Below are 26,049 nucleotides of genomic sequence, written 5' to 3' on the forward strand. Positions count from 1 at the left end.
AAAACAAGCATATTTTTTTGTTTTCTTTTTTGGGGGGGCAGAGATTTTCTCTCTTTTGGGGATTCAGAAAGAAAGAAAGGGCGGGAGAAAAAACACCAAACTGAAAAATATTCATGTTGATACCATTCTGTTCAAACCAAAAACCCAAATTAGTTTCCAATTTTGTTGGAAAATCAGAAAAAATTGAATGTCATGAAAATTTTTCTTGAAAATATATATACAATCCAAGAAGCCATTTTTCATAAAAAAAAAAAAAAAAAAGTTTTGCTTACTATTCACTATACCTGCTTTCACAAATGAAGACCTCATAAAATTTGGACTTAAAAGGCCACTTCAGAAGCAACGATGCATATCATGTCACTGGTTTTACAGTTACATCGATTTTGAGTTGAAAAAATCTTGGTTTGGAGAAGAATATTTTGTTAGTGAAAAGATACTGTCTTTTAGATATTTTGCAAAGTTACCAGCTGCATCTTTGTGCACTATGAGAATATCTCATTGATCCAATACTTAATTATTCATGTTTGTTACATTTTCCATGTAAAATTAAATGTATTCAAAGGAGATGGTGGGAATAGAACTCATAATTGTCTCCAGCACTCCTTGTCTCCTGTTATTAATATAAATTACTCTTCACTTAAGTTATAGAACTTTCAGAACTGATGTGAGCATGGGATAACTCATATCACATGTTGAATTGGTACAGAGCTTCATATATAAAATTTATAGATTGCATCTTTGATTTGGTTTAACTAACTCATGAACAGATTCAACACATGTACAATTGCATGTGTTTTGTAAATAGAGAATTATCTTCACACCTGATTTCTGGTTTTTATATGCGTCTGGCCCCTGATGATGTGCAGAGAAGTGAAATTTTAAAAATTGACATGGAAGGGAGGCAATAGCTCAAAAACGAGAGGTCTTTTGTATAAAGATCTAAAGATATATTGTATTCAATATTGAATAGTATACCAAACTCACTTGATTCAAAGCGCATTCAATTGAATTTTGTTTTATGAAACATAAGATTGCTGGAAGGGGTGGGGAAATAGTGGTCATGTTTGTTGAAGTTCTCCAAAGGTATAAATTTGTGTGTGTGTGTGTATGTGTGTATGAGAGAGAGGAGGGGTCAGGGAGGGTAGTTTGTAATTATGTAGTTGGAGAAATTATTTCCATGTGAAATACTTAAATACTCTTGGCTATTGTTCAGATTAGCCACATTGGATTGTAATTCTTCAGGATGTCCAAAGCATTACTTCATTCTTATTTGCAGCCAAACTGAATTCAATGCATTAGAAATCACACACATGAAAGTCATGTGTGATAGTACTTGGCAAAATGTGGTATTCCATCTTTTTATAGTCTTCAAAAAGAAATTGCAGATTGTCAAATTTACAGATATAAAAGTTATTTAAATTATTTTTACATTTTATAATTGATACAGTCAGGATATCAGACATTTTATCATTTTATATGGTATGTCATATCCATGGATAATATACTATATTAATTATCTTTTGACTCGCTATACGCTCTAGAACATCTTTAGACTTCTAAAAAGTATTACTAGAGTAGAAGTTTTGGATCATTTTCCCTCTAGGTTGCTGGGTTGGATGCAGCTAATCTGTTAGGTACTGTTAAGAAAGTCGTTGCTATCTGATGGCTTTTTGGTGGTGTATGAGAAATGAGAAAGTGGTCTCAGTCCAGTTCTTAGTAGTCATGTATTTTTGTGCATGTAAACAAATCCATCAATTTCTCGGAGGTACAAAAGAAATTTTGGTAATGCGAAATAAAAAGACCTGTATATTGAAGGCAAAACAAAAATTATTTTTTGGGAAAACGCTAAAACTTCATTTTGAATGAAGTAGTGAATAGTCTGAAAGCAGCGGAAGTTCTCCAATCAGTCCTATATTTGTATTCATTATTCTATTTATTAAATGCTACACGGAAATACCATCTTTCCTCTGAATATCTTATATGGCTTTGCAGACATTAAGCTTCCACATCTCTGTGGGTAATGAAGTGTCATTATCCCCATTTTACATATGGATAAATTGTGACAGAGAGGATAAAGGACTTGCCCAAGATTACAGAGCAAATCAGTGCCAGAGTTTGGAATAGGAATCCAGGAATCTTGGCTACCAGACTCTTGCGCTAACTGCTATAAACACAGTCTAATATTCTGTTTAATGACACATCACATGCTTGTGCTACATATAATAATATGAAGTACCAAAGGAGTGGTCTAATCGTATTGCATTAATAAAAGTTGCTTTTTGGAGGAGAGGGATATATTAAACAGAAGCCCCTGAGAGTCAGACAGCTGTCCAGATGAAAGGTAAAGATCCCATGAAGTTTTTCTCTCAATAAAACATACTCTTAATATCCAGGATAGCCAGGATTATATTTGAACTATTTCCAGACACTTCATAGGCCATAGCAGTCATCTTAATCTACATAATTACTGTACTACCAGCATTTAACTAAATGGGGTAAATTTTAAAGTGTTACAGTGTAAATATTTAGCTGTGGGCTCCCACTGACTTTAAATGAAGTCTTGTAGCTAAACTAACATACAATGTTTATAAAATGTACCCCCGTCTGTAAAAATCTAACACAACAAGAGAGTAGTACGACATTTATTTGACTTTCAGCATTTTACAGCTCCATTTTTTAAAAATAATTTTGTGTGGCATCAATTATTTTTATGATGTACTTGTTTTTTCATATTAATTTAAAACACAAAATGTAATGTTGCAGAGTCTTCAGGTTTTGGATTTAGATTTCCTTCCAGTGTAAACTGATCCTCGTATTGCTTATAGAGGAGAAACTTAGCCAGGAGGATTTATAGAATGGTACTAAAATGTGCATAAGTCTACTGTGTTCTGTTGCAGTTTTTGGCAGGTCTTAAGGGACACTGCACAAGAACCTCTTTCTTACAAAAAAAAAATTATACATATATAATATCAATAAGGCACTTGCCCAAAGAAAATAATCTTACTTTTGACAGATATTGAAAAGTGTAGTTCCAACCGTATGCATCAGGCCAGAAAAAAATAAAATAATAAGGTGAGCAAACGTATTCATGAACCTGAAAAGTGATTTTTACTTTTTTCCCTCAAAAAAGTTTCCTTGATAAAAATGTGGAAAAAGAAACCTTTCTATTATTCATGCAGTGAGAACAATTAGGAATAATAGTGTATAAGCTTATATTTAAAATTTTAGTTTCCTTGTATAATACAACTCTGCTAGATGTATTAGGTGTGTATAAAAACAAGTTCTTGTCTGAAAAGTATAGAGTTCTCTCTTTAATTTGGGAGACATGTTTTGTTAGGAATGATCCCGCTGACATGTCTCTTGGCTTCTGATTTCGTTTCTTGGGAGATTTAGTTTTTAATATGATAAAATGTAATATCATACTATTTCTTCTCCAAAGATTGAAATCTAACTAAACTTCCTATTTAAGGCTCTAATCCTGCAAACGCTTATGCATGTGCTTAATTTTACACAGTCAGTAGTTCCTTTTGAAGTCAAGTTATAAAATTAATCATGTGAATTAAGTGTTTGCAGGTTTGGGGCATGAATAAATATCGATAGATTTTCAGCATAATCTTGTTTGAAAAAAATGTAGGTCATAGTTTATCCTTTAAATTACATTGCACTGTGTACTGTGAAGACATAGGTAGTGACTCCATAAGCCTGAGTCTGAATTTCCATTATTGGGTTTCTTTTCAGGACTCCCTCCCTTACTCCAAACAAAAGTTTTTGAGAGAATTGGCTTGTTTGTGTGGGATACTTAAACTAGGGTGAGATTTTTAGTTTGAGAATTTGGAAGGCCCAGGATTAAAAATGTTTGTTTTCTACTTGATCAGAAGTTACTTTTCTTTAAACTTTTCCCCCCAGTGACATAAGCTGTTTTGGCCCATGTGTTCTTAGCTGGGATTGGTTTTTGGAATTCAAAACTTCAGCCACAGATGTGGCTCTTTAGGTCTTTTGAATAGAGTAGCTTTAAAATACAGTGTGTCTTCCAGGGAAGAATTATTTAGGAATCTTAACCCTTATAGACAGGTGCCATAGAGAGTCAGAAAGGATAAGGCAAGATAAACTAATTACATTATCCTGGTGTGGTCATTCCCCTTATGCATAATTTTAAAACTCCAAGGAGTTTTATTGGGAGCAAACTAAAATCCATAGAAAATCCACCCAACTTTTTTGTTCCTGTAGACACGAGTTCATTGGGCATTGTTGTTACTAAGAAGACTGTGTCAAAATGGATGTCTTGATTGCATATCATTTTGGTGTGTCCTGGCTGGCCTGAAACTAGAAGGCCATGACAAGACTTCGTTGCTTCATGGTGAGGCTAGCCCCACTTTGCCTCAGGGATATTTCCATTGCAGACATCTGCAAATCCCATTTCCACACCTTTACCAAACATATTGCTTGGACTCATCCACCAAAGGAATTCCATTTTGGACTCTCTAGGCTCCATAATTTTTTTAAGGTAAGAGACGTCAAAATCTCCCGCCCCTCTTCCCCCTTAGAGTTCGAGAGGTATTTTAGTCTTTTATTTTTAAAAACTTCATCTTCAGCTGGCTTGGATCAACTTGTTATTGCTTCTCATTGCAGCTTTATTTTCATTTTCTTTTGGGACAGCCCTTGAACTTTTTCTTACCTGGAGCAAAAATCCTGCAAACATGTTCTCTTTAGAGAACAGATAATTACTTCTGCTTTTCTGAAGAGATCTTGCAGAATTCTCACTCATTCATCCATATGCTTCCTCTCAGGGTTTGGAGCTTTCTCTTGCACCTCCTTCCTCCAAGCCATATTTTTGTTCTAAGTTGATCATCTTGAATTTGCTTTTGGGGAACTTTGTTGGTTGCACAATTGAAGGAATTGCATGGAAGGTGCAGATAGCAATGTTTATAACAAGCAGGGGGTTGAGTGCAACAGCCATGAGTAGGGAATCTGGCTTGTGTCCTCTCTTGCTGCCTGTGCCCTCAAAAGTCAAAAATATGTAAGAGTTAGGAGAGTTCTGAATGTGTACATGAGTTTGTTTTCCATATAGGAACTAAGACCCAGGAGTAAAAAAAATTGGGCAGGCTGGTATCTTCAGAAAAGCATAATTACAAATAAACGATTTCCCCATTTGATGAGTCAGTGTCATATTAATTATTGTATCTTGACCACTTTTTCCCTCAGCACACATTTGCAATATTGTCAGGGATTTCTTTGTGTAGTGAATCACTGAAAGATTGGAGCAATGTAATTTTGTGCTAATTGTAATTTGACAGACTTTCTGTTGTATACATTATTAATGTAATACAATTTATAAAAAAATCCTTTATTTATAAAGATAAAGATAGTAAATTGTGAATTTTTAAAAACATTTTGACTGTCCATTAAAATATATTCTGGTAAATCCACCTAAACCAAAATTGTTTCCTGTCACATGTGGAGGTCCTGCTAATGGTAAACAGTCTGAATAGCAAGGCAATTTACTATTCAAATGGAAGACGATTAAGGAAGAGAGAAACAAATTCTTCTGTTACAAATGAAAATAGAAATCTCCCCTCCTCAGCAACACTCAGCTATCGTAACTGATATGTAAACTTGATTTTGATCCAAGATAATGTCAAGTTTTAACAAGTGATAGCTGGTGGGCCCAGTAAATGTTTGTGTGCACATATTTTTTCTTATGCAACCACATTTTGTGTATTGTCTCATATTTGCGTATAAAAGAGAACATTAACTTTTATATATTTTTAAAAATTACAAATTTTATGAATATGAAATTAATTTATTGCTACATATATTTTTCCAACGTCAACTTGATATCTTAAGTAAATCAGTCACTATTTTGAACATTTTATAATTACTCTCTATGTTTAAATGCTCTTTTCAGATTTTTGGTTTGTGTTTTTTGATTGGAATTGTATATACATAAAGAATGTTCTTATGGTTATATATATTATTGTCGGTTAGTATTGCACCATTACATATTCAAATCAAAGAGTATCCTTGAAAAGAATTTATATACTATACAACGTAACGCCACAACTAATATCCTATTTCAAAGAGTTTTTAAAGAAAGCAAGCCCATCTGGGCCCAGTTTCTTAGCTGTTAGTGTAGTCTGGAGGCATATGGTCTTACCCCAGCAAGTTAGTACTCCTGCAGGAAATAATGGCAGGAAGTTTTACAAGAGGAACTCCCATGAGTTGGACCCTGATTATATTGGGGAAACTTCTTAGTGAACATGTGGGGAAAACAGTTATATACCAGGCAGGCAGCAAAAGTCTCCTTGATGCAGTGTTGAAGACCATATGACTGTTGCTGACTTTGGCAGATAATTTTAAACTGTTTCAATGTTCAGTCAATAGGAATCTGAGAGGAACAGTAGAGGTCATCACATGAGGGAGGGTTGTCTCATGGGAGTTTATCTTCATAAGTAATTGAAGTTACTTATAAGCTGCTTATCGACTATCCCAGGCAGTGTTCTTTGTTTTAACACTATTAAAAAGTGTCTCAGTCCTAGCTCACAGCACTGCTTCATGATGAATTTGTAGTTCTTAAGAAGTTATAATTACACTTTCAGTTCTCTAAGGAGGCAGAGTTGTCTATCCAGTATGTTATTTTAAACTGAACCGAATTGAAATTGAACCAAACTGTAAACTCTGTATCTGATGGAAACCATTTCAAGCTAGGGGGTGCTGCTGCATCCCCAGCACCCTTATTTTTAGCTCCTATGTAGATCAGCTGTGGTAACCAGTAGATTCCTTTTTGTTGCAGATAAGGTTTGATAATTTTAGGATATGTGAGAGGATAGCTGATGTTTTTTGTTAAAGTGCAACTGCATATTGAAGCCACAATGTATAGCTGTGCTATTAACATTGTTGTAGTTAGGCATCAACTACCTGTTACAAACTTCTTTTCTTCCTGAGGTGTTCAACTAACTTTAAAAGTTCTGGACTGAGATTAGTCACGTAATCTGCAGATATTTTTGGGACGCGAGGAAAGGGGATAGTAAATCAAAATTAATTTTGTTGGTTTATTACATTACAGAACCGCCATGTAATTTTTGATTAAATTTGGCACAGTTAATGCCCAAGTAAGGCCTAGGATTGCATTAGTGGGGGTATTGAAGTCAAGGTTGGAGTACAGTGACTGGTCTGTGTGCTAAAGTTGTGGAGAAACTGTCATTCACTATATTCATTTCTAGACAGAACTTTCTTTAAAGGAAGTCTGTCGTTACCTGTCAATGTACATAGTTTAGTCAGAACATAAATTTCATGCATTTTATTATGGTATGGGCTTTGTGCAAATGTTAAAATCATTCTAAGAACTATTTTGGTCTCTCTCAAATCTTATTGGCAGTGTTATTTTGTTAAATTAGTTGTATAAAACCTTTCTTGAATGCTCTATTTCCATGACCCCTCCCCCCGAAGTCATTAAGAGTTAAAGGCACTCAGACCCTGACAGGATTCGTTAAGATGTTTTATAATGGATAGGTCCTGTCTACCCTAGCTAGATAAACTGTGTTAACCACTTTCTACGAACAAATGTATTCAAGTAAATACTGTGTCCAGTGCAATGTAAATAGCCTAAAATCACAGATGTTTACATATGTTATAGTGGTGATGAAAATCTGATCAAACTGAAACGAGCTAGGAAATTTTAAAAATGAAGCTACTCCTAAATTCACTCATTGCACAGTTATGTGCTTTAAAGATTTGGTTTCTGTCCTAACTCTTAGTTTCTGGCTTTGTAGTTGATAATTAGTTGATTATAATCTCCTATCTTATTGAGCGATGTGCTTTATTTCCTGTGCTAGTTATGCGGCATGATATAGCATCATTATTCCCAGAGATGTGCTGACAACATTGAATACCACATAAAATATATTTAATTTCAAGTTGCATTAGAAGTATAGGACCAAATCAAATAGGAAAAGAACTCTTCATTTATCAGAAAGCAATCCTATTTTACATTCATGTAACACTCTTCATCCTGAGGAACCCAGAGCACTTTAAAACTGTATATTTAGGCAGATATATGTACATGCACATGCACACAGAGAGAACATCACTGAAATGCAGCAAACTCTGCGGTTGCAGGGTAGCAAACAAATAGCACTGAACTCATCGAATGACAATGTTGAGGAAACATTTTGACCAAGGACACTGGAGGAAACAACACTCGAAGGAAATATACTATAGGATCTTTAAAATACATACAGAAGAGACAGGACCTCATTCAAAATAACTCCGTAGAAAATACTGCATGGAATTCAATTCATCTACTTTAAAAGAGTGAATGGTTGAATACAGCCTTGCTGGGAATTGAACCACTAGTTCTTTGAGTGGTTGCAGACATGTATTCCACTCAGGTGTGCAGGCACCCAGCATACCCAAGCTGGAGAAATTTGCTTAGCAGTAGCAGGGTAGCACTTGTATCCTCTGGCCCCTCCCAGGGCTATATCAGGATGGTGGCGTCCTGTACCACTCAGTTTCTTCTCACCTCCCATGGCGTGAGTCAGAGCTTTCTGGGCTGCATTTTCCTCACGGTTTATGCAACAAAGAGATTTTTGTGGACTTTGTAAATAGTTAAGTTAGCTTAATATTTGCTGTTTTTTAGTATTACCTGATGCTATGCCCTCACCAGGTTTCAACCACTGCCCTTCTTGCAGGGTTGCTACCCCCCCCCCTTTTTTTTAGTTGTGTCTACGAGAGGGGCATATTAAGAAAAAATGCTCAAATTGTCATTCCTTTAAGAAAAGGAAACAGGTTTCTTGGGATCTGCATTTGAAACCACATCTCCTAGAAGAAGGCATTAGGACAGATTCAGACCTCGGGCCTTCTGCAGATTGCCCGTCTCATCAGTTGTCAGAGCTGGTTTTAGACTCTTCTTTGAGAAAAAGCGACCGTTCCCCTTCCTTTGTTCCCCCTAGGAAGAGAACTCACAAGACTAATCGGAGCCATTCCAGGACTCAGATGGATTCTTCTTCATGGCTCTTCCAGTGCCCAAGATGGAGCAGGGCTGTCTGTCTGCTCTCTGGTACAGAGGCAAGATCAGAGCAGCACTGTACTGTCACTCTGGCACTTTGTTGGATGGCTGTCAGATTTGGTATTGATGTCAGTTCTGGCACTGACAGTTTGAACCCACCTCACTTATTAGGCAGCAACTGATTTACTCTGCCTTTCTGTCCCCGACACTCCTTTGGAGTGGTGCTCCTACTGATACTGGCATGTTCTTCTTGGAGTGCTTGTTCATATCAATTCCAGTTAGGTGTGTGCGCGCGCCACGTGCACGGCTGTTGGAAACTTTTCCCCAGCAGCTACCCGTCGGGCTGGCCATGAAGCCCCCTGGAGTGGCTTTGATATGGCGCTCTATATACAGCTTTGCTGGCCCGACCCCCCTTCAGTTCCTTCTTACCGCCAATGACGGTTGTTAGAACAGTGGTCTCTTGCTCGCAAGTGCTCCACTAATGCCTAGCTCTTCTACTTATCTTTGTATACAGTTACCCATTGTTGGTTAATTGTACATTTACCAGGGCCACTTATAAAGCAAAATGGAAAAGGTTTTCTATCTGGTGCACCCAAAGGAAGATACTTCCACTCCAGGCTTCGATCCTGTGCATCCTGGATTATTTTATGCACTTAAGAGACTAGCGCCTGGCATTTGGCTCTCTCAAGGTCCACCTTGTGGCTATCTTGACATTTCACCCGGGTGTTTCTGGGCGCTCGGTGTTTGCGCACCCCGGCGTGGGACGTTTCCTAAAAGAATTGGAGATTGGAGAAGATTCTTAGCTGCAGAACTCTGGCATTGCTCCTGACATACAACAGACCATACAGGGCTTACTGTTTGTTGGACTATTTGTTTTCTGAAAAGACAGATGAAACATTACATTATTTTAAGGACTCCAGGGCCACTTTACGGTCCTTAGGAGTTTATACCTCTGTAGTTCTGAGGCACCATTATAGGGGTGAGCACCAACAACAGCAGTTGAGCAAGTATTCCCAGCAGTATTTCAGGCAGCCTCCTTATTCAACAAGACAATAGGATTTCTCCAAGAGAAGACACAAGTCTCACAGGAGAAGGCCTTCTGGTTCCAATTTTAACCAGCCAGCCCAGCCTTTTTTATGCTGCTGGCAAGCAGTCAATTTGACTCTCCCCTTGAGGACAGCATACCAGTTATCAACTTTCAGGCTATTTCCCCTCCATTTGGGGACAGGCTGTCTGTCCCAGGTCCACAGTGCTTGGAGTTCAGTAACATCAGGCAAATGGGTCCTAAGCACTGTGAGATTGGGTTATGCCATTATGACATTCTGGGGTGAAATCCAGACCAGTGAGAGGCTGTTTCACCTTTGCCCAACAAACTTGGGTGTCTCACAATGCTTTGGTGCTGTAGCTCCCACTTGGGCAGCTCATAAACAACCTTCCTCAATGCAGATAATACCCTGGGCATCTGTGTATAGCCGCAGTCTGCCAGTCACACATGAGTTACACTCCAGCTTCCACAACAATTGGTTACCACTTGCAGGGTGACCCCAACACACTCCCACTCCCGGATTTTCCTCCAAAATATGTGTTCTACACTGTCCAGCCCTCTTCTGGACAGTCCGGATATATTAAGTCCATTGCCCCTCTAAGAGGACCAATATACAACAGTTTGCTACCCTTAAATGGAGTTACCCAAACAATTCATGATAATGAATTAGTTTTGATTAAAGAGTGAAACAAGTTTATTTAACAACAAGGAGATAGGTTTTAAGTGAGTATAAATATAAGGCATTACAGTTAGAAATGGTTAGAAGAGAAATAAAGATAAAATTCTTTCCGGTGCTAAAACTTTACAAACTAGACTTGGTTCAAGGAGAAGTCCCTTATCACATGTTCCCAGTAACATTGCTGACCAAATTCTCAGGCTGGGATCTGCTCCCAAAGTCCAGCAGCTGTTTCTTTTGTCATCTTAGGTTAAAAAGAGTTGGTTAGGGAGAGAGAAATTGGGGCCCTTCATATTATAGTTCAGTAACCCTTTCAAATGCATTTTCTTGAGGGTTATCCCTAGATAAAGTTCATTCCCGCAGTCAGGGTGGAATTTTGGAGTCTCACGGTGAAACAGGTTTCATGCTGCTGTTAACTAAGATGCAATTCTGTTTGTTTCTGCCCCCTCTTCCTTGCCAACGTATGTCCACTTGATAGGTTGTTGCCTATCAACTTTGACACCTGGCTAGAGGCATCAGCTTGCTCCTTTGTCTTTGAGAAACTGATTTACCCCCTCCCCAGACTTGTCTGGTAAACCCTCTTCGGTCATGATTTCAACTTTTGTTTATAATTTTATGTATAATTTTACTACAAACATGTCATCATGATATTATTGACCAGTGAGTTATTACTTTTAATTTTTATATTTATATTAAAATGTAATATTAATGAATTTTCAAATGATACGTCACAAGGTATATTTTGAACAAAGATTATTACAATAGTGCATAGGGTGTGAATACAGGGGTATATTCTGACACAGCCATCCATTTCCCCTTTTTTATACCCCTTTTCTGGAACCCCTCTCACAAGTGTCTGCTTCTTCAACAGATCCAGACTCTGCATGTTTCGAGAGCTGCAGCATCAGGAAAGAGTTCTAGTCACAATATTTCCTGATCCCCAACAAGGAAAGCAGTGTGAGGCTTATTCTTCGAGTACTTGCTCATGTCCATTCTACGTTAGGTGTGCGCATGCCACGTGCAGTGTTACCAGAGATTTTTCCCTCAGTTGTACCTGTTGGGCTGGCTCTCTAGCACCTTCTGGTATAAGGTGCTCTGCCGGCCCCACACCGTCTCAGTTCCTTCTTACCACCCATGACGGTTGCTGGAATGTCTCCTCTTGCTTCGGTAAGGCAATTATCAGTGGTTTCTCTCTGTTCATAGTTTAGTCTATAGTGTAGTTTTAATGTACATATTGTAAATACTTTTTGTGTAGGAAGTTAGTACTCCCCCAACTTATTGTTAAGAGGCTCCCTTGCCCCTGGGGCCAGGCATGTCCCAGTCTCCAGGTTTCAAACCTTGTGCCTCCTGTGGCAAGGCTATGCCTGTGAGCAACCTACCTTCCAGTTGTCTGAAGCATCTGAGAGAATCTTACGTGAAAGACCACTGCCAAATTTGTCAGGACTTTAACCCTCGCACAAAGAAGGACAGAGCGATCAGACTTAAGGCTATCCTAATCCAAACCACCCAGACTTGGCACTGAGCACTTCAGCCTCAGTGCGAAGCGCTCCTCTGGCACCATGTGCATGCTGGCATCGCTCTCCATCCCTGATGCTGAGAAAGAAGCACAAAAAGCAGCACACCAACAGAGGGCATTCGCTGTTGCCAAAGAGGCAAGCAAAGGGAAGGCAGTGGAGTGCAACCTGCGTTGGGCCACTCCTCCACCCCCAGTGCCATGGCAGCACTTTTGACTCTAGTGAGACCATTGCTTCCAGTGCGGGACCCTCTGCTGATGCCAGAAAGTCATTGTGGTGCCAATGGCATTGCGGTGCCTTCAACTATGGAGGCCTTTGTAGCGACCAGAAACTTATTGTCGCCCCTGGTCCCGTTAAACCTGTTAGGTCAGCTGACTGCTTCGTCGTCCTCGATCAGACGAGAGCATGGTGCTTCAAGCTCCTTCCTGGCACCAGGCCTACCTAGAGGCAAGCTGTCCTCTGTGAGGTCATCCCTAGACTGCCACCGGTTACTGGACCCTCGGCATTGAACGGAGGTAGCTAGAGGTACCGCTCTCCCAAGCTGCCTAGGGAGAATTATTCATCTGAGTCTGATGTGGAGCCCTATGATCAACCTAAGGGCCACCAGTATCCATCCTATGGGCCGCCAGACCTCGGTGTGAGTCCTCCCCACTGGTACCTAGCCAGGAGGAGAGTGGCTTATGCAGTGTCCATTCTGGAACCTCCCACTGTTCATACTTGGTTGCTTCCGAGAGGTTGGGTTCCCGCTCCTCCATGTTTGACACTGGACCCCCGACTCCGATACCGACCCCAGTACCAATTTACAGGACATTGCCCTATGGAGATTATTGAAGCTGGAGAAAAGGAAGAAGTCCCTCCTCCAGTACAGACCTCTTTCTCCTCCTCCCCAGATGAGGCTATCTTGGGGTCGAGCAGCTCACTTCCCCAAGATGTCTTTAGGGCTCATCAAGAGCTTCTGAAGCGGATAGCAGCTAACCTGGGGTTTCATATTGAAGAGTTCAAGGAATCATCTCACAGCCTCATTGACGTTCTGGCTGCAGCAGCTCCATCTAAAGTGGCCTTACCCATTAATGATGCAGTAATGGGGCTGGTCAGAGCCCTATGGGAGACCTTATCTTTTCTGCCCTCCTCTTCAAAAAGGGTAGAGAATAACTATTATGTGCCAGTCAGTGGGTATGAGTATCTACTCTCACCCCCACTCCAGGGTCCCTCGTATTGGTGCTAATGAAAGGGACAGACAGGGCCAGTTGAGCGCTACCCCCAAACAGAAGGACACAAAGAAACTTGATCTGTTTGCGAGGAAAGTTTATTTCACAGTTGGTCTACAACTACGTATCTCAAACCAGCAAGCCCTACTGGGGAGATATGACTACAATTTATGGGATTTTTTATCCAAATTTAAGGACTCCGTGCCCCAAGACTTAAGGCGGGAATTCTCATCCCTCTTAGAAGAGGGAAAAACTGTTGTCAGAGCCTCTCTGCAGGTGGCACTAGATGCAGCAGATTCAGCGGCCAGGACAATGGCCTTTGCTGTCATCATGAACGATGCTCTTGACTGCAATCCTTAGGACTCTCTCAGACTATCCAGGACCTCCCTTTTGAAGGCTCCTTACTATTTTCAGAGCAGATGGATACCAGACTACGCGGCCTGAAGGACTCAAAGGCTACTCTCAGGTCCCTGGACCTCTATGTGCCGTCCACTTTAAGGAAGCACTTTGGGCCTCAGCAACTGCCATGCTTCTTGGCTTTGCCTCTAAGACAAGACTCCTTTAAGAGAAAAGGGAGAGGTTACAAGCGCCGTCAGCCGCTTCCATCCACCTCAACCACCCAGCTGGGGTCATGTAGGTATTCTGGTGGGCCCAAACAGCCTTTTGAAGGTGTGCCTGGATGCTAAATATGGTGACGAACGGTTATACCCTGCAGTTTTCATCCACCCCTCCCTCCCAGGCCCCCAGCCCCGTCCCTCTTCAGGGACCCTTCTCATGGGAAACTCCTTGCTCAGGAGGTGCAGACCCCTCCTATAGGTAGGGGCTGTGGAGGAGGTACCTTGAAACTTGAGAAGGAAGTGGTTTTACTTCTGTTATTTCCTAATCCCAAAGGAGGCCTCCATCCCATCCTGGACCTGTGTCACCTCAACAAATATCTCAAGAAACTGAGATTTCGCATGGTCTCTCTGGATCCAGGGAACTGGTATGCTACAGAAGATTTCTCAGGTTTATTGTAAAGCAGACTTACTACCAATACCATGGTGGTGGTAGCTGCCTTCATCAGATGGCAAGGCGTTCAGGTCTGCCCGTACTTTAATGACTGGCTGATCAAGGGTCATTCAGAGGCTCAAATAAAGAACATCATCAACCTGTTCCAAGCCACCTTCCGAGTGTGGGGCCTGTTGATAAATGAGCAAAAGTCTACTCTTATTCCAGTACAGAAAATAGAGTTTATTGGAGCAGTGCTCAACTTGATTCAGGTTTGTCTCAAGCTACTGGGAAACATGGCCGCGTGCACGTATGTGGTCCAGCATGCGGGACTACGCTTCAAGCTCCTGCAGAAATGTCTAGCTTCAGTTTACTCCCCAACATACACCACTTGGACTCGGTGCCTACTGTTCCAACCCTGGCCCTCCCCTTCTTTGACTGGTGGAAGGACCCACGGTTAGTAATGATGAGTCTCCTTTGTCTCCCCCCAGCCATCAGTGTTCCTAGTCTCGGACGTGCCAGACCTAGGTTGGGGACCTTGACAGCCTCAGGACTCAAGGCCTGTGGTCCCAGGAAGAACTCTCCCTGCACATAAACATCAGGGAGCTCAGACCGGTCCGCTTAGCTTGCCCTGATTGAAGGCAAGGTTGTACAAATTCTGATGGACAACACTGTGGCTGTGTTCTACATCAGCAAGGAGGGAGGAGTTCATTCCTCCGCTTCCTGTGTCAGGACTCCGTCCATCTATGGGACTTCTGCATGAAGCTCTCCATCCAACTCCAGGCTTTGCATCTTCTGGGAGCCTGGGATGCACTGGTGGATCACCTCGGCAGATCCTTCTCCTCTCACCATGAGTGGTCCCTTCAGCCAGAGGTTACCATGTTTATCTTCCAAAGGTGGGAGTTTCCTCAGGTGGACCTGTTCGTGACCAAGCAGAACAGGAAATGCCAGCAGTTTTGCTCACTGAGAGGGCACAGCCCAGGCTCCCTCTCCAATGCATTCCTGCTTCCTTGGACAGAACTTCTACATCTGCATCCGCATCTTGAAGAACAACAGTTACAGTACAGGTAAGTAACGGTCTTTTCCTGATTGTTCACGTGTTTCAAACCTCACCTTTAAAAAAGTATATGAAATTAAAGAGTGGTTTTTTTCTAATTTATAAAAAGTCCATTAGGAAATAAGGAAAGAGATAAAACAAACTATAATGGCAAGATTTGAGTCTGTCAAAATAATTTATCTTACAAACACATTCTGTAATTTAACATTTGCCTTTGAACCTTTTTATTGACCAAATTAGATAAGTCAGCCACAGGAACTGAGGTGATTAAATCAACACATTCTATTAAGTTCTTTTTCTTCTTCTGTCTTTTATTTGGTTAGGTATATATTCTTGTAAGAATAACGTTTACATTGATTAGATTGATTGAATTATAATAACATGGCAAGCAGTGACTGTGTAGTTAATGGCCTGTCAGCATTTCCATTTCAACACTATTCTTTTCAGGAGAACTGTAGGAAGCTCAGCTGTAAAAACTCTCTGTGTATAGAAACACAGCAGTACATGGTGGATGGCTTGAGAGGACACTTCTTTTCTTCCAAATCTCTTGCCATTTCCCAAATCAATTCAGTAGCTTTTTAAATAAAAAAGCTTACTGAAAAACTCAATTTCCCAAGAGTTACTTTCACTTGCACACTTTGTATTTTATGGTGTTCTGCTGTCCACTAAAGCTTGGCCTCTGTTCATGATGCTAGATTCCTGTATATACATTGGCTTCCTTTCCCCTCCCCACCTGATAAAAATAAAAGTATTTGTAACTTGTAATAACTTGAAAAAATTGTATCACAAGGCAGCTTCCTCTGGATTCTTTCACGTAATCTGGCTTTGGGGCATTGGGTGAGTCAGAAGTAAGAACTGGGAGTCCTTCACCAGAGTGCTTTCTCCCTCACGCGCTGCATCAGGTTTAGAGCAATCTGATCTGCTGATTGAGCTCTCTGGAAAAGAGAGAAGAAAAAACGATTTTTCTAATATGTCATTGTGATGGGTTGGATCACAGAAACCCCCCGGGAGCTGCCACCTGATGTACCAAGACTTACCCCTGCTCCTGTTTTCCCTGCCAGCTCAGGACTCCAGCACCCTGTCTTGTTGAGCCAGACACTCCAGTCTACTCCAACACAGACCCAGGGTCTGAATTACTTGTCCCAAAGCTGCAGGTTTACCTGAAAACAGCTCACAGGAGTGTGCTTGTCTATAGCACTCAGATGCCCAACTCCCAATGGGGTCTAAATAAATCCCAAACTCATAAATTGTTCACCCTCTATAACACTGATAGAGAGATATGCACAGTTGTTTGCTCCCACAGGTATTAATACATACTCTGAGTTAATTAATAAGTAAAAAGTGATCTTATTAAATACAGAAGGTAGGATTTAAGTGGTTCCAAGTAGTAACAGACAGAACAAAGTAAGTCACCAAGCAAAATAAAATAAAATGCGCAAATCTATGTCTAATCAAACTAAATACAGATAAGATCCTCACCAGTTCCAGAATGCTCCCTTTTACAGGCTAATCTCCTTTTAGCCTGGGTCCAGCAATCACTCAGACCCCCTGTAGTTAGTGTCCTTTGTTCCAGTTTCCTTCAAGTATCCTGAGGGGAGTGGTGTGGAGAGGCTCCTTCTTTAGTCATCTGAAGACAAAAAAAACCTCCCAGGGGTTTAAATAGACTTTCTTCTTGTGGGTGGAGACCCCCTCCTCACCCTGTGTAGAATCCAGTCACAAAATGGAGATTTGGAATCACATGGGCAAGTCACATGCCCATGCATGACTCAGGACTTGCAGGTAGTAGCCATTACCACATACTACCTTGAATGTCCTCAGGTAGACTTCTTATGTGGATTGGAGTCTTCCAAGCTCTTTTGTCTGTTAAGTGCTTCCTGACTGAGCACCTAATTTGCACATTCCTTTCCCAAGAAGTGACAAAATGTTCTAACTAAGGCTGCTTAGAAATCAAGCAATTATACAGCCAATGTTCATAACTTTGAGCACACAAATGATGCCTGCATACAACTAGGATGAACATAACCAGTAGATCATAACCTTTACATAGATATGTTACATGGCATATGTAGCAAAACCCTATTCCAGTTATATCATACATACATTTATGAGCACACCCCCCCCCCCCATAAAGCCTGTACACTGTCACAGTCATCACTATGGGCAATAGATTGGAAGCAAAATTTTGTGCTTTCTGTTTGTTAATTTAAAACTGGAATATTCTGTGGATTCCATATATGAGGATCAAAAACTTGAAATTGTCTTCACTTTGAATTTTTTTAGGATTCAGTTCTGTCACTCTTGTATTGAGTAGTACCTTACTCTACAAACAGTCCAAATGATCTCAGCTACTCACAGGATAATGTAGTCAAGGGTGCCGGCAGCGCGAAGAGCCTCCCGGGCCGCCCATATGCCTAGGGGCCGCAAGGACCTGGCGTCTGCTTCTGGGAGCCACACGGAGCTAGGGCAGGTAGGGAGCCTGCCTTAGCCCTGGGCCACCGCTGCGCTGCCATCCGGACTTTTAACAGCCCGGTCAGCAGTGTCAACTGGAGCCACCAGGGTCCATTTTTGACCCGGTGTTCCGCTCGAAAACTGGATGCCTGGCAACCCTATGCCCGGCTGTATATTTCTTATTTTTTGTTCTTCTATACCACCCCACATGTTTGGCAGTAGATTCTCCTGTCAGCAGATGGAGACAGAAAACATGAGCTTCTGAGTTACAACATCCCTTTATGACTTGCCATCTCAGACTCCTCGTCACTTTGCTGTTTCCAGCAGGTGGGATAGCTACCAAGCTACTTCACTGACAGGGCCTAGAAAAGGGAGAGGATGTTTTCACCACTGCTAAGTACAAACAGGAATAACATGCTTCCCAATTCAGTTTTAAGTGTGCACCCGGTCTAGTTATACAGTCCTAGAAAAAGGATATCCAAATCCTCCTCATGTTGTCCTAGTCGTCCATATTCCCTCCGATTGTGATGGCACCAGAAAAATACTGGAAGGTCTGACAGACTTTCTACTTGGTTTTGGTGTAAGCAATGGCAAATTTTGGGCTCAGTACAGTGACCTGCACAGTGTACAATGGCTTGCACAACATGGAAATTAGAATTAAAGTGTAACTTACTCATATTTTAAACATGCAGTCCACAAGAGCAGTGCATATTGATTATCTGTGTGGCCCATAATCAGATACTTGTTTGCACCCCTCTTCATGTGAATTAGGGAAACCACTCTAAAGCTATTGATAAGATTAAACTAACAAGACCTAGTACGTGAATTTTATTTGAGCTAACACTGAGCTAAGCATCTCTAATTTAAATACTGTAAAAAGTTGCTTGACTATAAAACGTTGCTGGGCCAATTGATATGAGAAGTCTGTCATTGTTTGTAATATGTTGAGAGTTCAAATAAAGGTCACTGGGACCAGATGTATAGTATAGTAGAAGATAAATCAGTATGGGATTGATTAAGATCTTAGGAAAAAACAAAGGATTATAATAAGTAAACTGCAGTTGGTGATTTACTTCAGTATACATATTGATCTTAACAGGAAGATTTACTAAGTTCTGGGAGAAATACTAACATATCTGGATCCCTCTCCTTTATGTTCTGATTTCATTTTTCTCAGACTTGTAGAATGTTAGAGGAGGAGAAGTTCTTGATTCTTGAACTGTTTGTGTGGGTGTTTAAACTATAAAATGACTACAATGTGTATTGGGAAGCTCAGACTTATGAGGTGTAATGGATTTGATGGGATGTTTTGCATTTCATCTGAGTCAAGCTCCCTGTTATGCTTCACTGCTAATTCAGGCCATGTTCTATGGATGAGACACATATCTTCCCATCAGAAAACCCCTTAATCTTGGGGAAAGTTCACAGGGCCAGGAACCAGGAGATTGAGTTAAAATCTTCCTCTTCCATTCTTGACTACTTATATTTATGTGCATATAATAGCCTTATTATTGAGGAAAGCCTTGTAACCTTACCTTGAGTACCCTGTTTTCTTTATTAAAAAAATAAATAAAACCGCATTGATTTTAATTCTCACACTGCAAAAATATCTTTTAAAAACAGGTGTTGCAGTTAAAAAGAAAAACTGTCCATTCTGACATGACATGCAAAAAAACGAGAAGTACTCCACATTTTGGTCACTTGTTATATTGATGGCTGGTGTCACGTTTATGTGAAAGTTGGGAGGTATAGTGAGGTGTAGTAAAACAATAAACATTTGTATATTCACATCCCTTTATTTATTTGTTCAGGATGGAAAAGTACGTTTGTGATCTATCACACATACTTGCTCATGTCTTTAACTCTGAGTTAAGGTTGCTAGGCTGTGTATATCACCAATGAAACCCTTAACAAGCAAAGAAAAAAGCATTTATATGATAAAGCAGCCCCTCTATATTCAACTCACCAATTCCTCGTCAGCCTCAGTCATCTTCCTTCCACCGCACAGATCTTCACCCTTATACTGGACAACTAACATGCAGCTTTGTTTATAGGTATTCACGTTAATTCAGTGGTTTGTCATAGCTGAGCTCTACTCCCTTCCAAACTGATTTCCCACTCCCACATCTTTCACCTCCATAACCTAACTAGAAGGCCGCTATTGGCACTTGAATATTGGCACTCCCCCGATGCTACCACCCTTCCTTTGTGTGTGTGTTTTTGTTTTGTTAAAATGTTGCCTCTGGTAGTCAAGCTGGCAGGAATAGATAACTTACGTAGCTGACAGAACTTCAGCGAATCTGGGGTATCTCAATTTGTTTGACAAATAAGGGAATAACTGTGTTTAATTTTAAAATGTGAAGAGTGACTTATGCCCAAGATTATCAGAATGTGTGTGTGAAGGTTAGTTTGTGTAGAGATGAAAATGTCAATACGCTGTCTTAAAATATTACATAGAAAATTCATTTGTACTCTGAAGAGTTATTTGTGTCAAATATGGAGATTAAATTCAATCATTAAAGGGATTTTAGTCCTGCATTAAAGTCCCAATTCAGCAGAGAATTAGTGGTTAAATCCATCCTTATTCAGCAGACCATTTAAGCACATGCTGAAATATCAAGCATATGCTTTGCTGAAATGGTGTCTTAATTGCTGAGCTGCAGACATATTCCGGTGTATTCACATTGGGGAAGGAATATATGTTTGGAAATAAATAAATAAAAACTTGTTCGAGCGGTTTTGTTCAGTTTAACAAGTTTAGTTGCATTAATAATATGATCAGAAGTGTGAAGTTATTGCTGTATGGTTCAGAAATTCTTTTATTTAATTGCTTGTATTATTACAGTTCAGCAAGGCTAGTTTAACAATATAAATGAAGAATGACAAAAACATGAATAAAAATAAAATTCAAAATATTTCGTTTTTGATCCATCACACTCTTGCAGTCATTGTTTTTTCCCCCCATCATTTTTTGCTCTCTGATCTAATGAAGATTTGTTTAGAAATATTTTGTAAATGCTTGAATGAATATTAGAGTATTTATTACAGATATGTAACAGTTGGGGTTCTGTAAACATTTCCATAATAAAGTCCTCTGTTTATAGGGGTTTAATAACTTGCTCATAAAAATTTGCTTTGGGCAGAAACGTGGTGTACCAGTCTGCCTGAAAGCTTGTGTTTTGTTTATTTAAGAAAAATCAAAAGTTGTCTGTGTTTGTACACTATAGAAATTTTAAACACCCAGTTTAAATCTCAGAATGTGACTGAATAGCTGTTTCTTCATATTTCTTATATGCATGTCATTATAAACAATTGCTCCATATTATTTATCTGTGTATCCTAACAGCTCCTTTATGGAAAACTCAGGTAAATTATAAACTTTTAGAACTTGGAAAATGAGAGTTTTCACGCTAGATTGTATCTGGAGCTGTTAAAGTTTTTCAAATACTATGCTTGTTAAAAATTGGTGAAATATACAGTAATTCTGAAGTATTTATCACTTAACTAATATGTATAATTACTAAGTTCACATACATTCAGGCATCTACATGATGGTCATAACAGGGCTCCTAAGTGCTATGGTGGTAATAATAATGGTGGTTATTGCATATTTAATCAGTTCTCATGTACACAACTCTTCTTTTTTCAAACGTATTTCTTTTTAAATTAAGCCACCAGAAACAACAATTAATTAATGCAACTCACCCTGCAGCAGTGGCTCCTGTGTCCCATGGGGCTGAGCCTGGCTACCTGTTTCAGGCATTGTGACCTGATACACAGGATTACCGAACCACTCACTCAAATCTGGCTCTCACAATGCCTCCCCCAGATGATGACGGAGGGGGAGCAGGGTCAAGCCTGAGCAAGTGGCACTGCCTGTGCCCAGGGTGAGTGTGGAACAGGCTCTCTCAAACCCCAGGCCCAGCCACAGGGTACACAGGAGCTGCCGATGCCTGGGTGAACATGGGGCAGGCTCACTCTCTAGTCCCCACCTCCATCCCCCCTGGGTTTCCTCCCCTCAATGGGCTGGGATTAGAGTTGTGGTCCTGGGGCAAAGAGTGCTCTTCCAGGTGGTGGGTGACCCCCTCATTTGTCAGGGCATTTTTTAATCAAAATCACGGATCAGGCACTAAACCCATGACTTAGAGTAAATTTATCATGACTGCTCCATGATTTTTGATTAAAAATTACATGTCAGATTTGCAGCCCTAATTATAATTTTGCAATTATTACAGCTTGAAATCAGAATTATTGCATACAGCATCATTTATGTTCATGGCACTTTACAAACAAATTAAAATGACAAGTACCCCAAAGAACTTAAATATTAAGAGTGAGTTAGTGAGAGTTACCACAGTGAAAGATTGTGAGCAGTACTTATGTATGCATCTTACTGATTCCTCTCTGGGTTTGTTTTTATTTTAATTAATTTCATATTAAAACTTGGATAGTGTCCAAAAGGAGAGAGTGGAATGACTGTGCAAGAGAAAAAAATGTAAAATACTAAAGGTGCATCCAGTTGCATTTTGTGTGAATATTTCTTTCACCCTTCAAATATATACTCTTTATTAATATATCTTTAGTAGTTTGCGTAAATTACCAACTAGTATAAGAGAGGTGGAGGATTGGATGAGGAGACGCTGGAACCGGTTCTAAAATCTGTTGAACTGAATGAAAACCTGAAGAAATCTCCTTACATTTAACATATGATTAACAATTTTTATTTGACCAATTTAAGTTGGCCCAAGAATTACTTAGTACTTAATGATACTGGAGGTCTCAGATTTACTGTGTAGAGAATGATTGACCTATTTCTACTTACTACAGAGATGGAAATTTGCTATTTTGTTGCCAGTTATGAACTTTTAGATTTCTGTAATTTCTATAAACAGAGTATGGAGAAGTAATTAATTTTATCTTTTCTGCTACCTTCAAAGGGACATCAGAGATGGCTTAAGAAGAAAAAGCTTCTATCCTTCTCATTATTTGAGAGAGAGATCCCCTCATAAGAGGGACTCTCCTTTCTTCAGGGAATCGCCTGTGAGCCGAAGGGATTCTCCACACAGCAGATCCGGCTCCAGTGTCAGCAGTAGGAGCTACTCCCCTGAAAGAAGCAAAGCCTATTCTTTCCACCAGTCCCAGCATAGCAGAAGTATGTCATCTTTACATAAAAGAAATATTTCTCAGCAAGGTAATGCTGGATTAATGATGAAAACTGATTAGTGAGGCGAAATTGATTCTCATTATATAAGATCTTTCTCTTTATATCATGAAGACATTAGACTTTTTGTTCGGATTATGTTTTGCCTGCCTTATTAAATGTTTCAGGGAGCTCTTTATTCCTTTATGAATATATGTAAAGGTCTCTTGAGGGAGCTTGCAGGTGTTTTTCAATAGCCTCTCTAGGCTGACTGCAGTTCCATCAGCTGCGTGACTTTTCTGTGTACAGCAGATTATTTTCCTTTAGTACCAAATGCTTCTGTTTCTTTCTCCCTTTGCTTCTGTAATGGATCCCTTTACAGGCAGCTTTGCCATGAGCAATTAGGTGAGGGCTTTTCTTTCTGCAACTGAGAAGAAAAGGAAAAATTCTGGTGGGAAAGCCAAATAAAAAGTAAAGATCCTTACATTTTCAAAACATGATGTTTCATAGAATTGTGCTAACAATACATATTAGTTCTTTTAGCAATGTAACCCTCTCACTCTGATTCTCTCAAATCTTGCAACCCTCAAATCAATGCAAAACCTTGTGTCTAAAGCTAGGCAATCCAATGTATGGCCTGGATTTCAAAGGGTTGAATGTTCATTTTTTCCAGAAAGGAGATCCATGTCTGTTTAAAAAGTATCCAAAACCTCCATGTATGAAAAACTTGCAAACAAAAGTGGAAGCATGTTTTCTTTCCCGTTGAGGTGCTTATAGCTACGATTGTTTGTGCAGATTAGGTGGATTTATGGATTTCTTTTCATACTCTTTACAAATACTAATGAAATTGTGCAAAATCTGTTGTCCACTTTGGCAGTAGTGTTCTTTTTGTTTCTTCTAATTTTAAATCCAGGTTTACTTGTTGTTATACGACATTTACGTTGGATTTTCCCGGGTGCCCATAGCAGGCAGTTATAGCACCTTTCACTCCAAAACATCCCAAAGCATTTAAATAACTATTCATAAACACAGAGGAGTTTCTTCATTCACCACTGAAATACAGACTGCCTCTCAGGCTTTTAACAGTTGCAGCAGGTCTACGCAAACGTTTAGAACAAAAAGTAAAGAATATGACACCCTCCTGAAGCTGCAATAGAGATTTAGGTAAACAGAATGTAATTATCAGGGATGGGAGAAGATTGTCTAAAACTTGGGAAATGTTGTGGGGATTGGGAATTTTCTACAATTGAGCAGATTTTTTGGCACTTCTGCAGCATGTTAACATATTGCTACTCATATATTGAATTCTAATGGAAAAACCTGCTGTCTGGGCTAATAGAAAATTTTACATTTTGAGAGAAATGTTCCAAATTTTCAGGGGATTTTGTACTTTTTCTGTAATAGAATGTGTTAGTCACTAACTGCATGTTTGTTCAGAGATGTCAAGTTGGATGATATAGTGTTATTGTCTCTTTAAAAACACACTGCAGGTGTAATCTGGCAAATAGCTTTACAAAGCAGCAGCTATATTAGTCAAAGTGGGATATCCACACTTAGGTCTGGGCTGTCTTTTACTCCAGAGTTAAATGATGTCTTGTCTATCTCCATTAAACTGTTTTTAAGAAAGCAACTTTGCTTGCACCATGCTACTTTTTCTTAAAAATGGTTTGCATCCTGAAAATTGGTAGTTGCAAGCGTTTGTTTTGATGACTGAGTTAAAATGGTTTACTTGCAGAGTGGAGAGGGCTTCAGTTGTGTTTGTTAGAATAGTGTTAGAATATAATTTGACAAGAAATCTTTGCTTTGGAGAACATGTAAGAAAAAGCCCATCCTGTTACCTTTGTTGTATTTTGAAATATTTAAAGAACCAAAACCTGGCAGGGTCTGCAGATAGGCATCTGCACGCAAAAGGCCAGCCAACAGCAGGAATATGAGGCTTTCCCTATTCTTGCTCCCCATAAAGTTGAAGCTGTTCTACAGCGCTTCTATGACATGAGCCAGGGTGCATGGTCAACATGTCAGGTATATGTATATAACTGGCAGTGACCTCTGCGTGCAGGTCTTACCCACTCAGTCCTAGAAACCTGGTCTGGAACATGAATGTCTTCCTATAAATGGTTTGGGGGAATATCCTGTGCCAGTCCTCCATCTCCAGCTATACTGATGCAAATTGGGGATACAAAAAATACACATTTCCTGCATATTATTGTAAATGACAGCGCCACTTGATTTGAAAACTCTTTATAGATAATTCTGTTGAAATGCGGTTGCATAGCTGTTAGTTGGAGTTAGATGAGTTAAAAGGGTTTCTGACCTTCTTCTGTTTGATTTTTTTATTTTTAATGAATTATTGTCTGCCAAGAAAAATCTGCTAACCTACACATCTGTTTATAGCTTCTATATATATATCTATTAGGTTGCTGGTTGTGACTTTATAGTTAAAATTAGGTTCTGAAATAGGCTTAAAATGAGGCATACATTTGTTTTTCTGTCCGTTTAAGTAGCTTTTCAATGTGATACTTCACATGGTTAGTTGTTTTGTTCTTTTAATTTACTATGTAGATTTCATCATTTATAAATTTGGGCCCTTTCTGAAATCTTGTTCTGAAATGTTTTATTGTCAACATGTATCCGTTAAAACAACATTTTCTGTCTGCACAATTTGGTAAAGATAGTAATGTTGAGTAGATCTGGTGAATTGGAGGGATGCAGGAGAGAGCCTGAAGGGCAGGGGAATATGAGGTACGGGAGGTTGAGGGGTAAAGGAGGACAAATATGAAAGGCCATATGGAAAACAGGCTAAGGAGGAACAGGAAGGGAGAACGTGAGTGGAGCAGAAAACTGAATGGCATAAAGATGGAAACTTAGAGGGTATGTGGTGTGGGGCAATAAATAGGGAATTAGGATAGTACTGTGGTGGGAGAGGATGGAGAGAAATTGAATGGTTTTCCTCTCCCAGGTATTAAGAGA

At 39.8% G+C, this 26,049-nt stretch overlaps 1 protein-coding gene across 20 annotated transcripts in view; it reads left to right on the forward strand.

Annotated features, from left to right (window-relative positions):
• The window catches only part of PPHLN1 (periphilin 1), a 122,386-nt gene that overhangs the window by 33,183 nt on the left and 63,154 nt on the right, over positions 1–26,049 (forward strand). For 12 of the 20 annotated variants that reach the window (XM_042859007.2, XM_024100593.3, XM_024100594.3 and 9 more), the window contains one exon: positions 22,877–23,130. In XM_042859007.2, coding sequence (XP_042714941.2) covers positions 22,877–23,130 — 254 coding nt within the window. The remainder of the gene's footprint in view (positions 1–22,876; positions 23,131–26,049) is intronic. The other 8 variants (XM_065557392.1, XM_065557325.1, XM_024100595.3 and 5 more) reach the window with 1 other exon arrangement.

The sequence above is a fragment of the Chrysemys picta genome, chromosome 1, assembly GCF_011386835.1.
Source record: "Chrysemys picta bellii isolate R12L10 chromosome 1, ASM1138683v2, whole genome shotgun sequence".
Lineage (NCBI taxonomy): Eukaryota > Metazoa > Chordata > Testudines > Emydidae > Chrysemys > Chrysemys picta.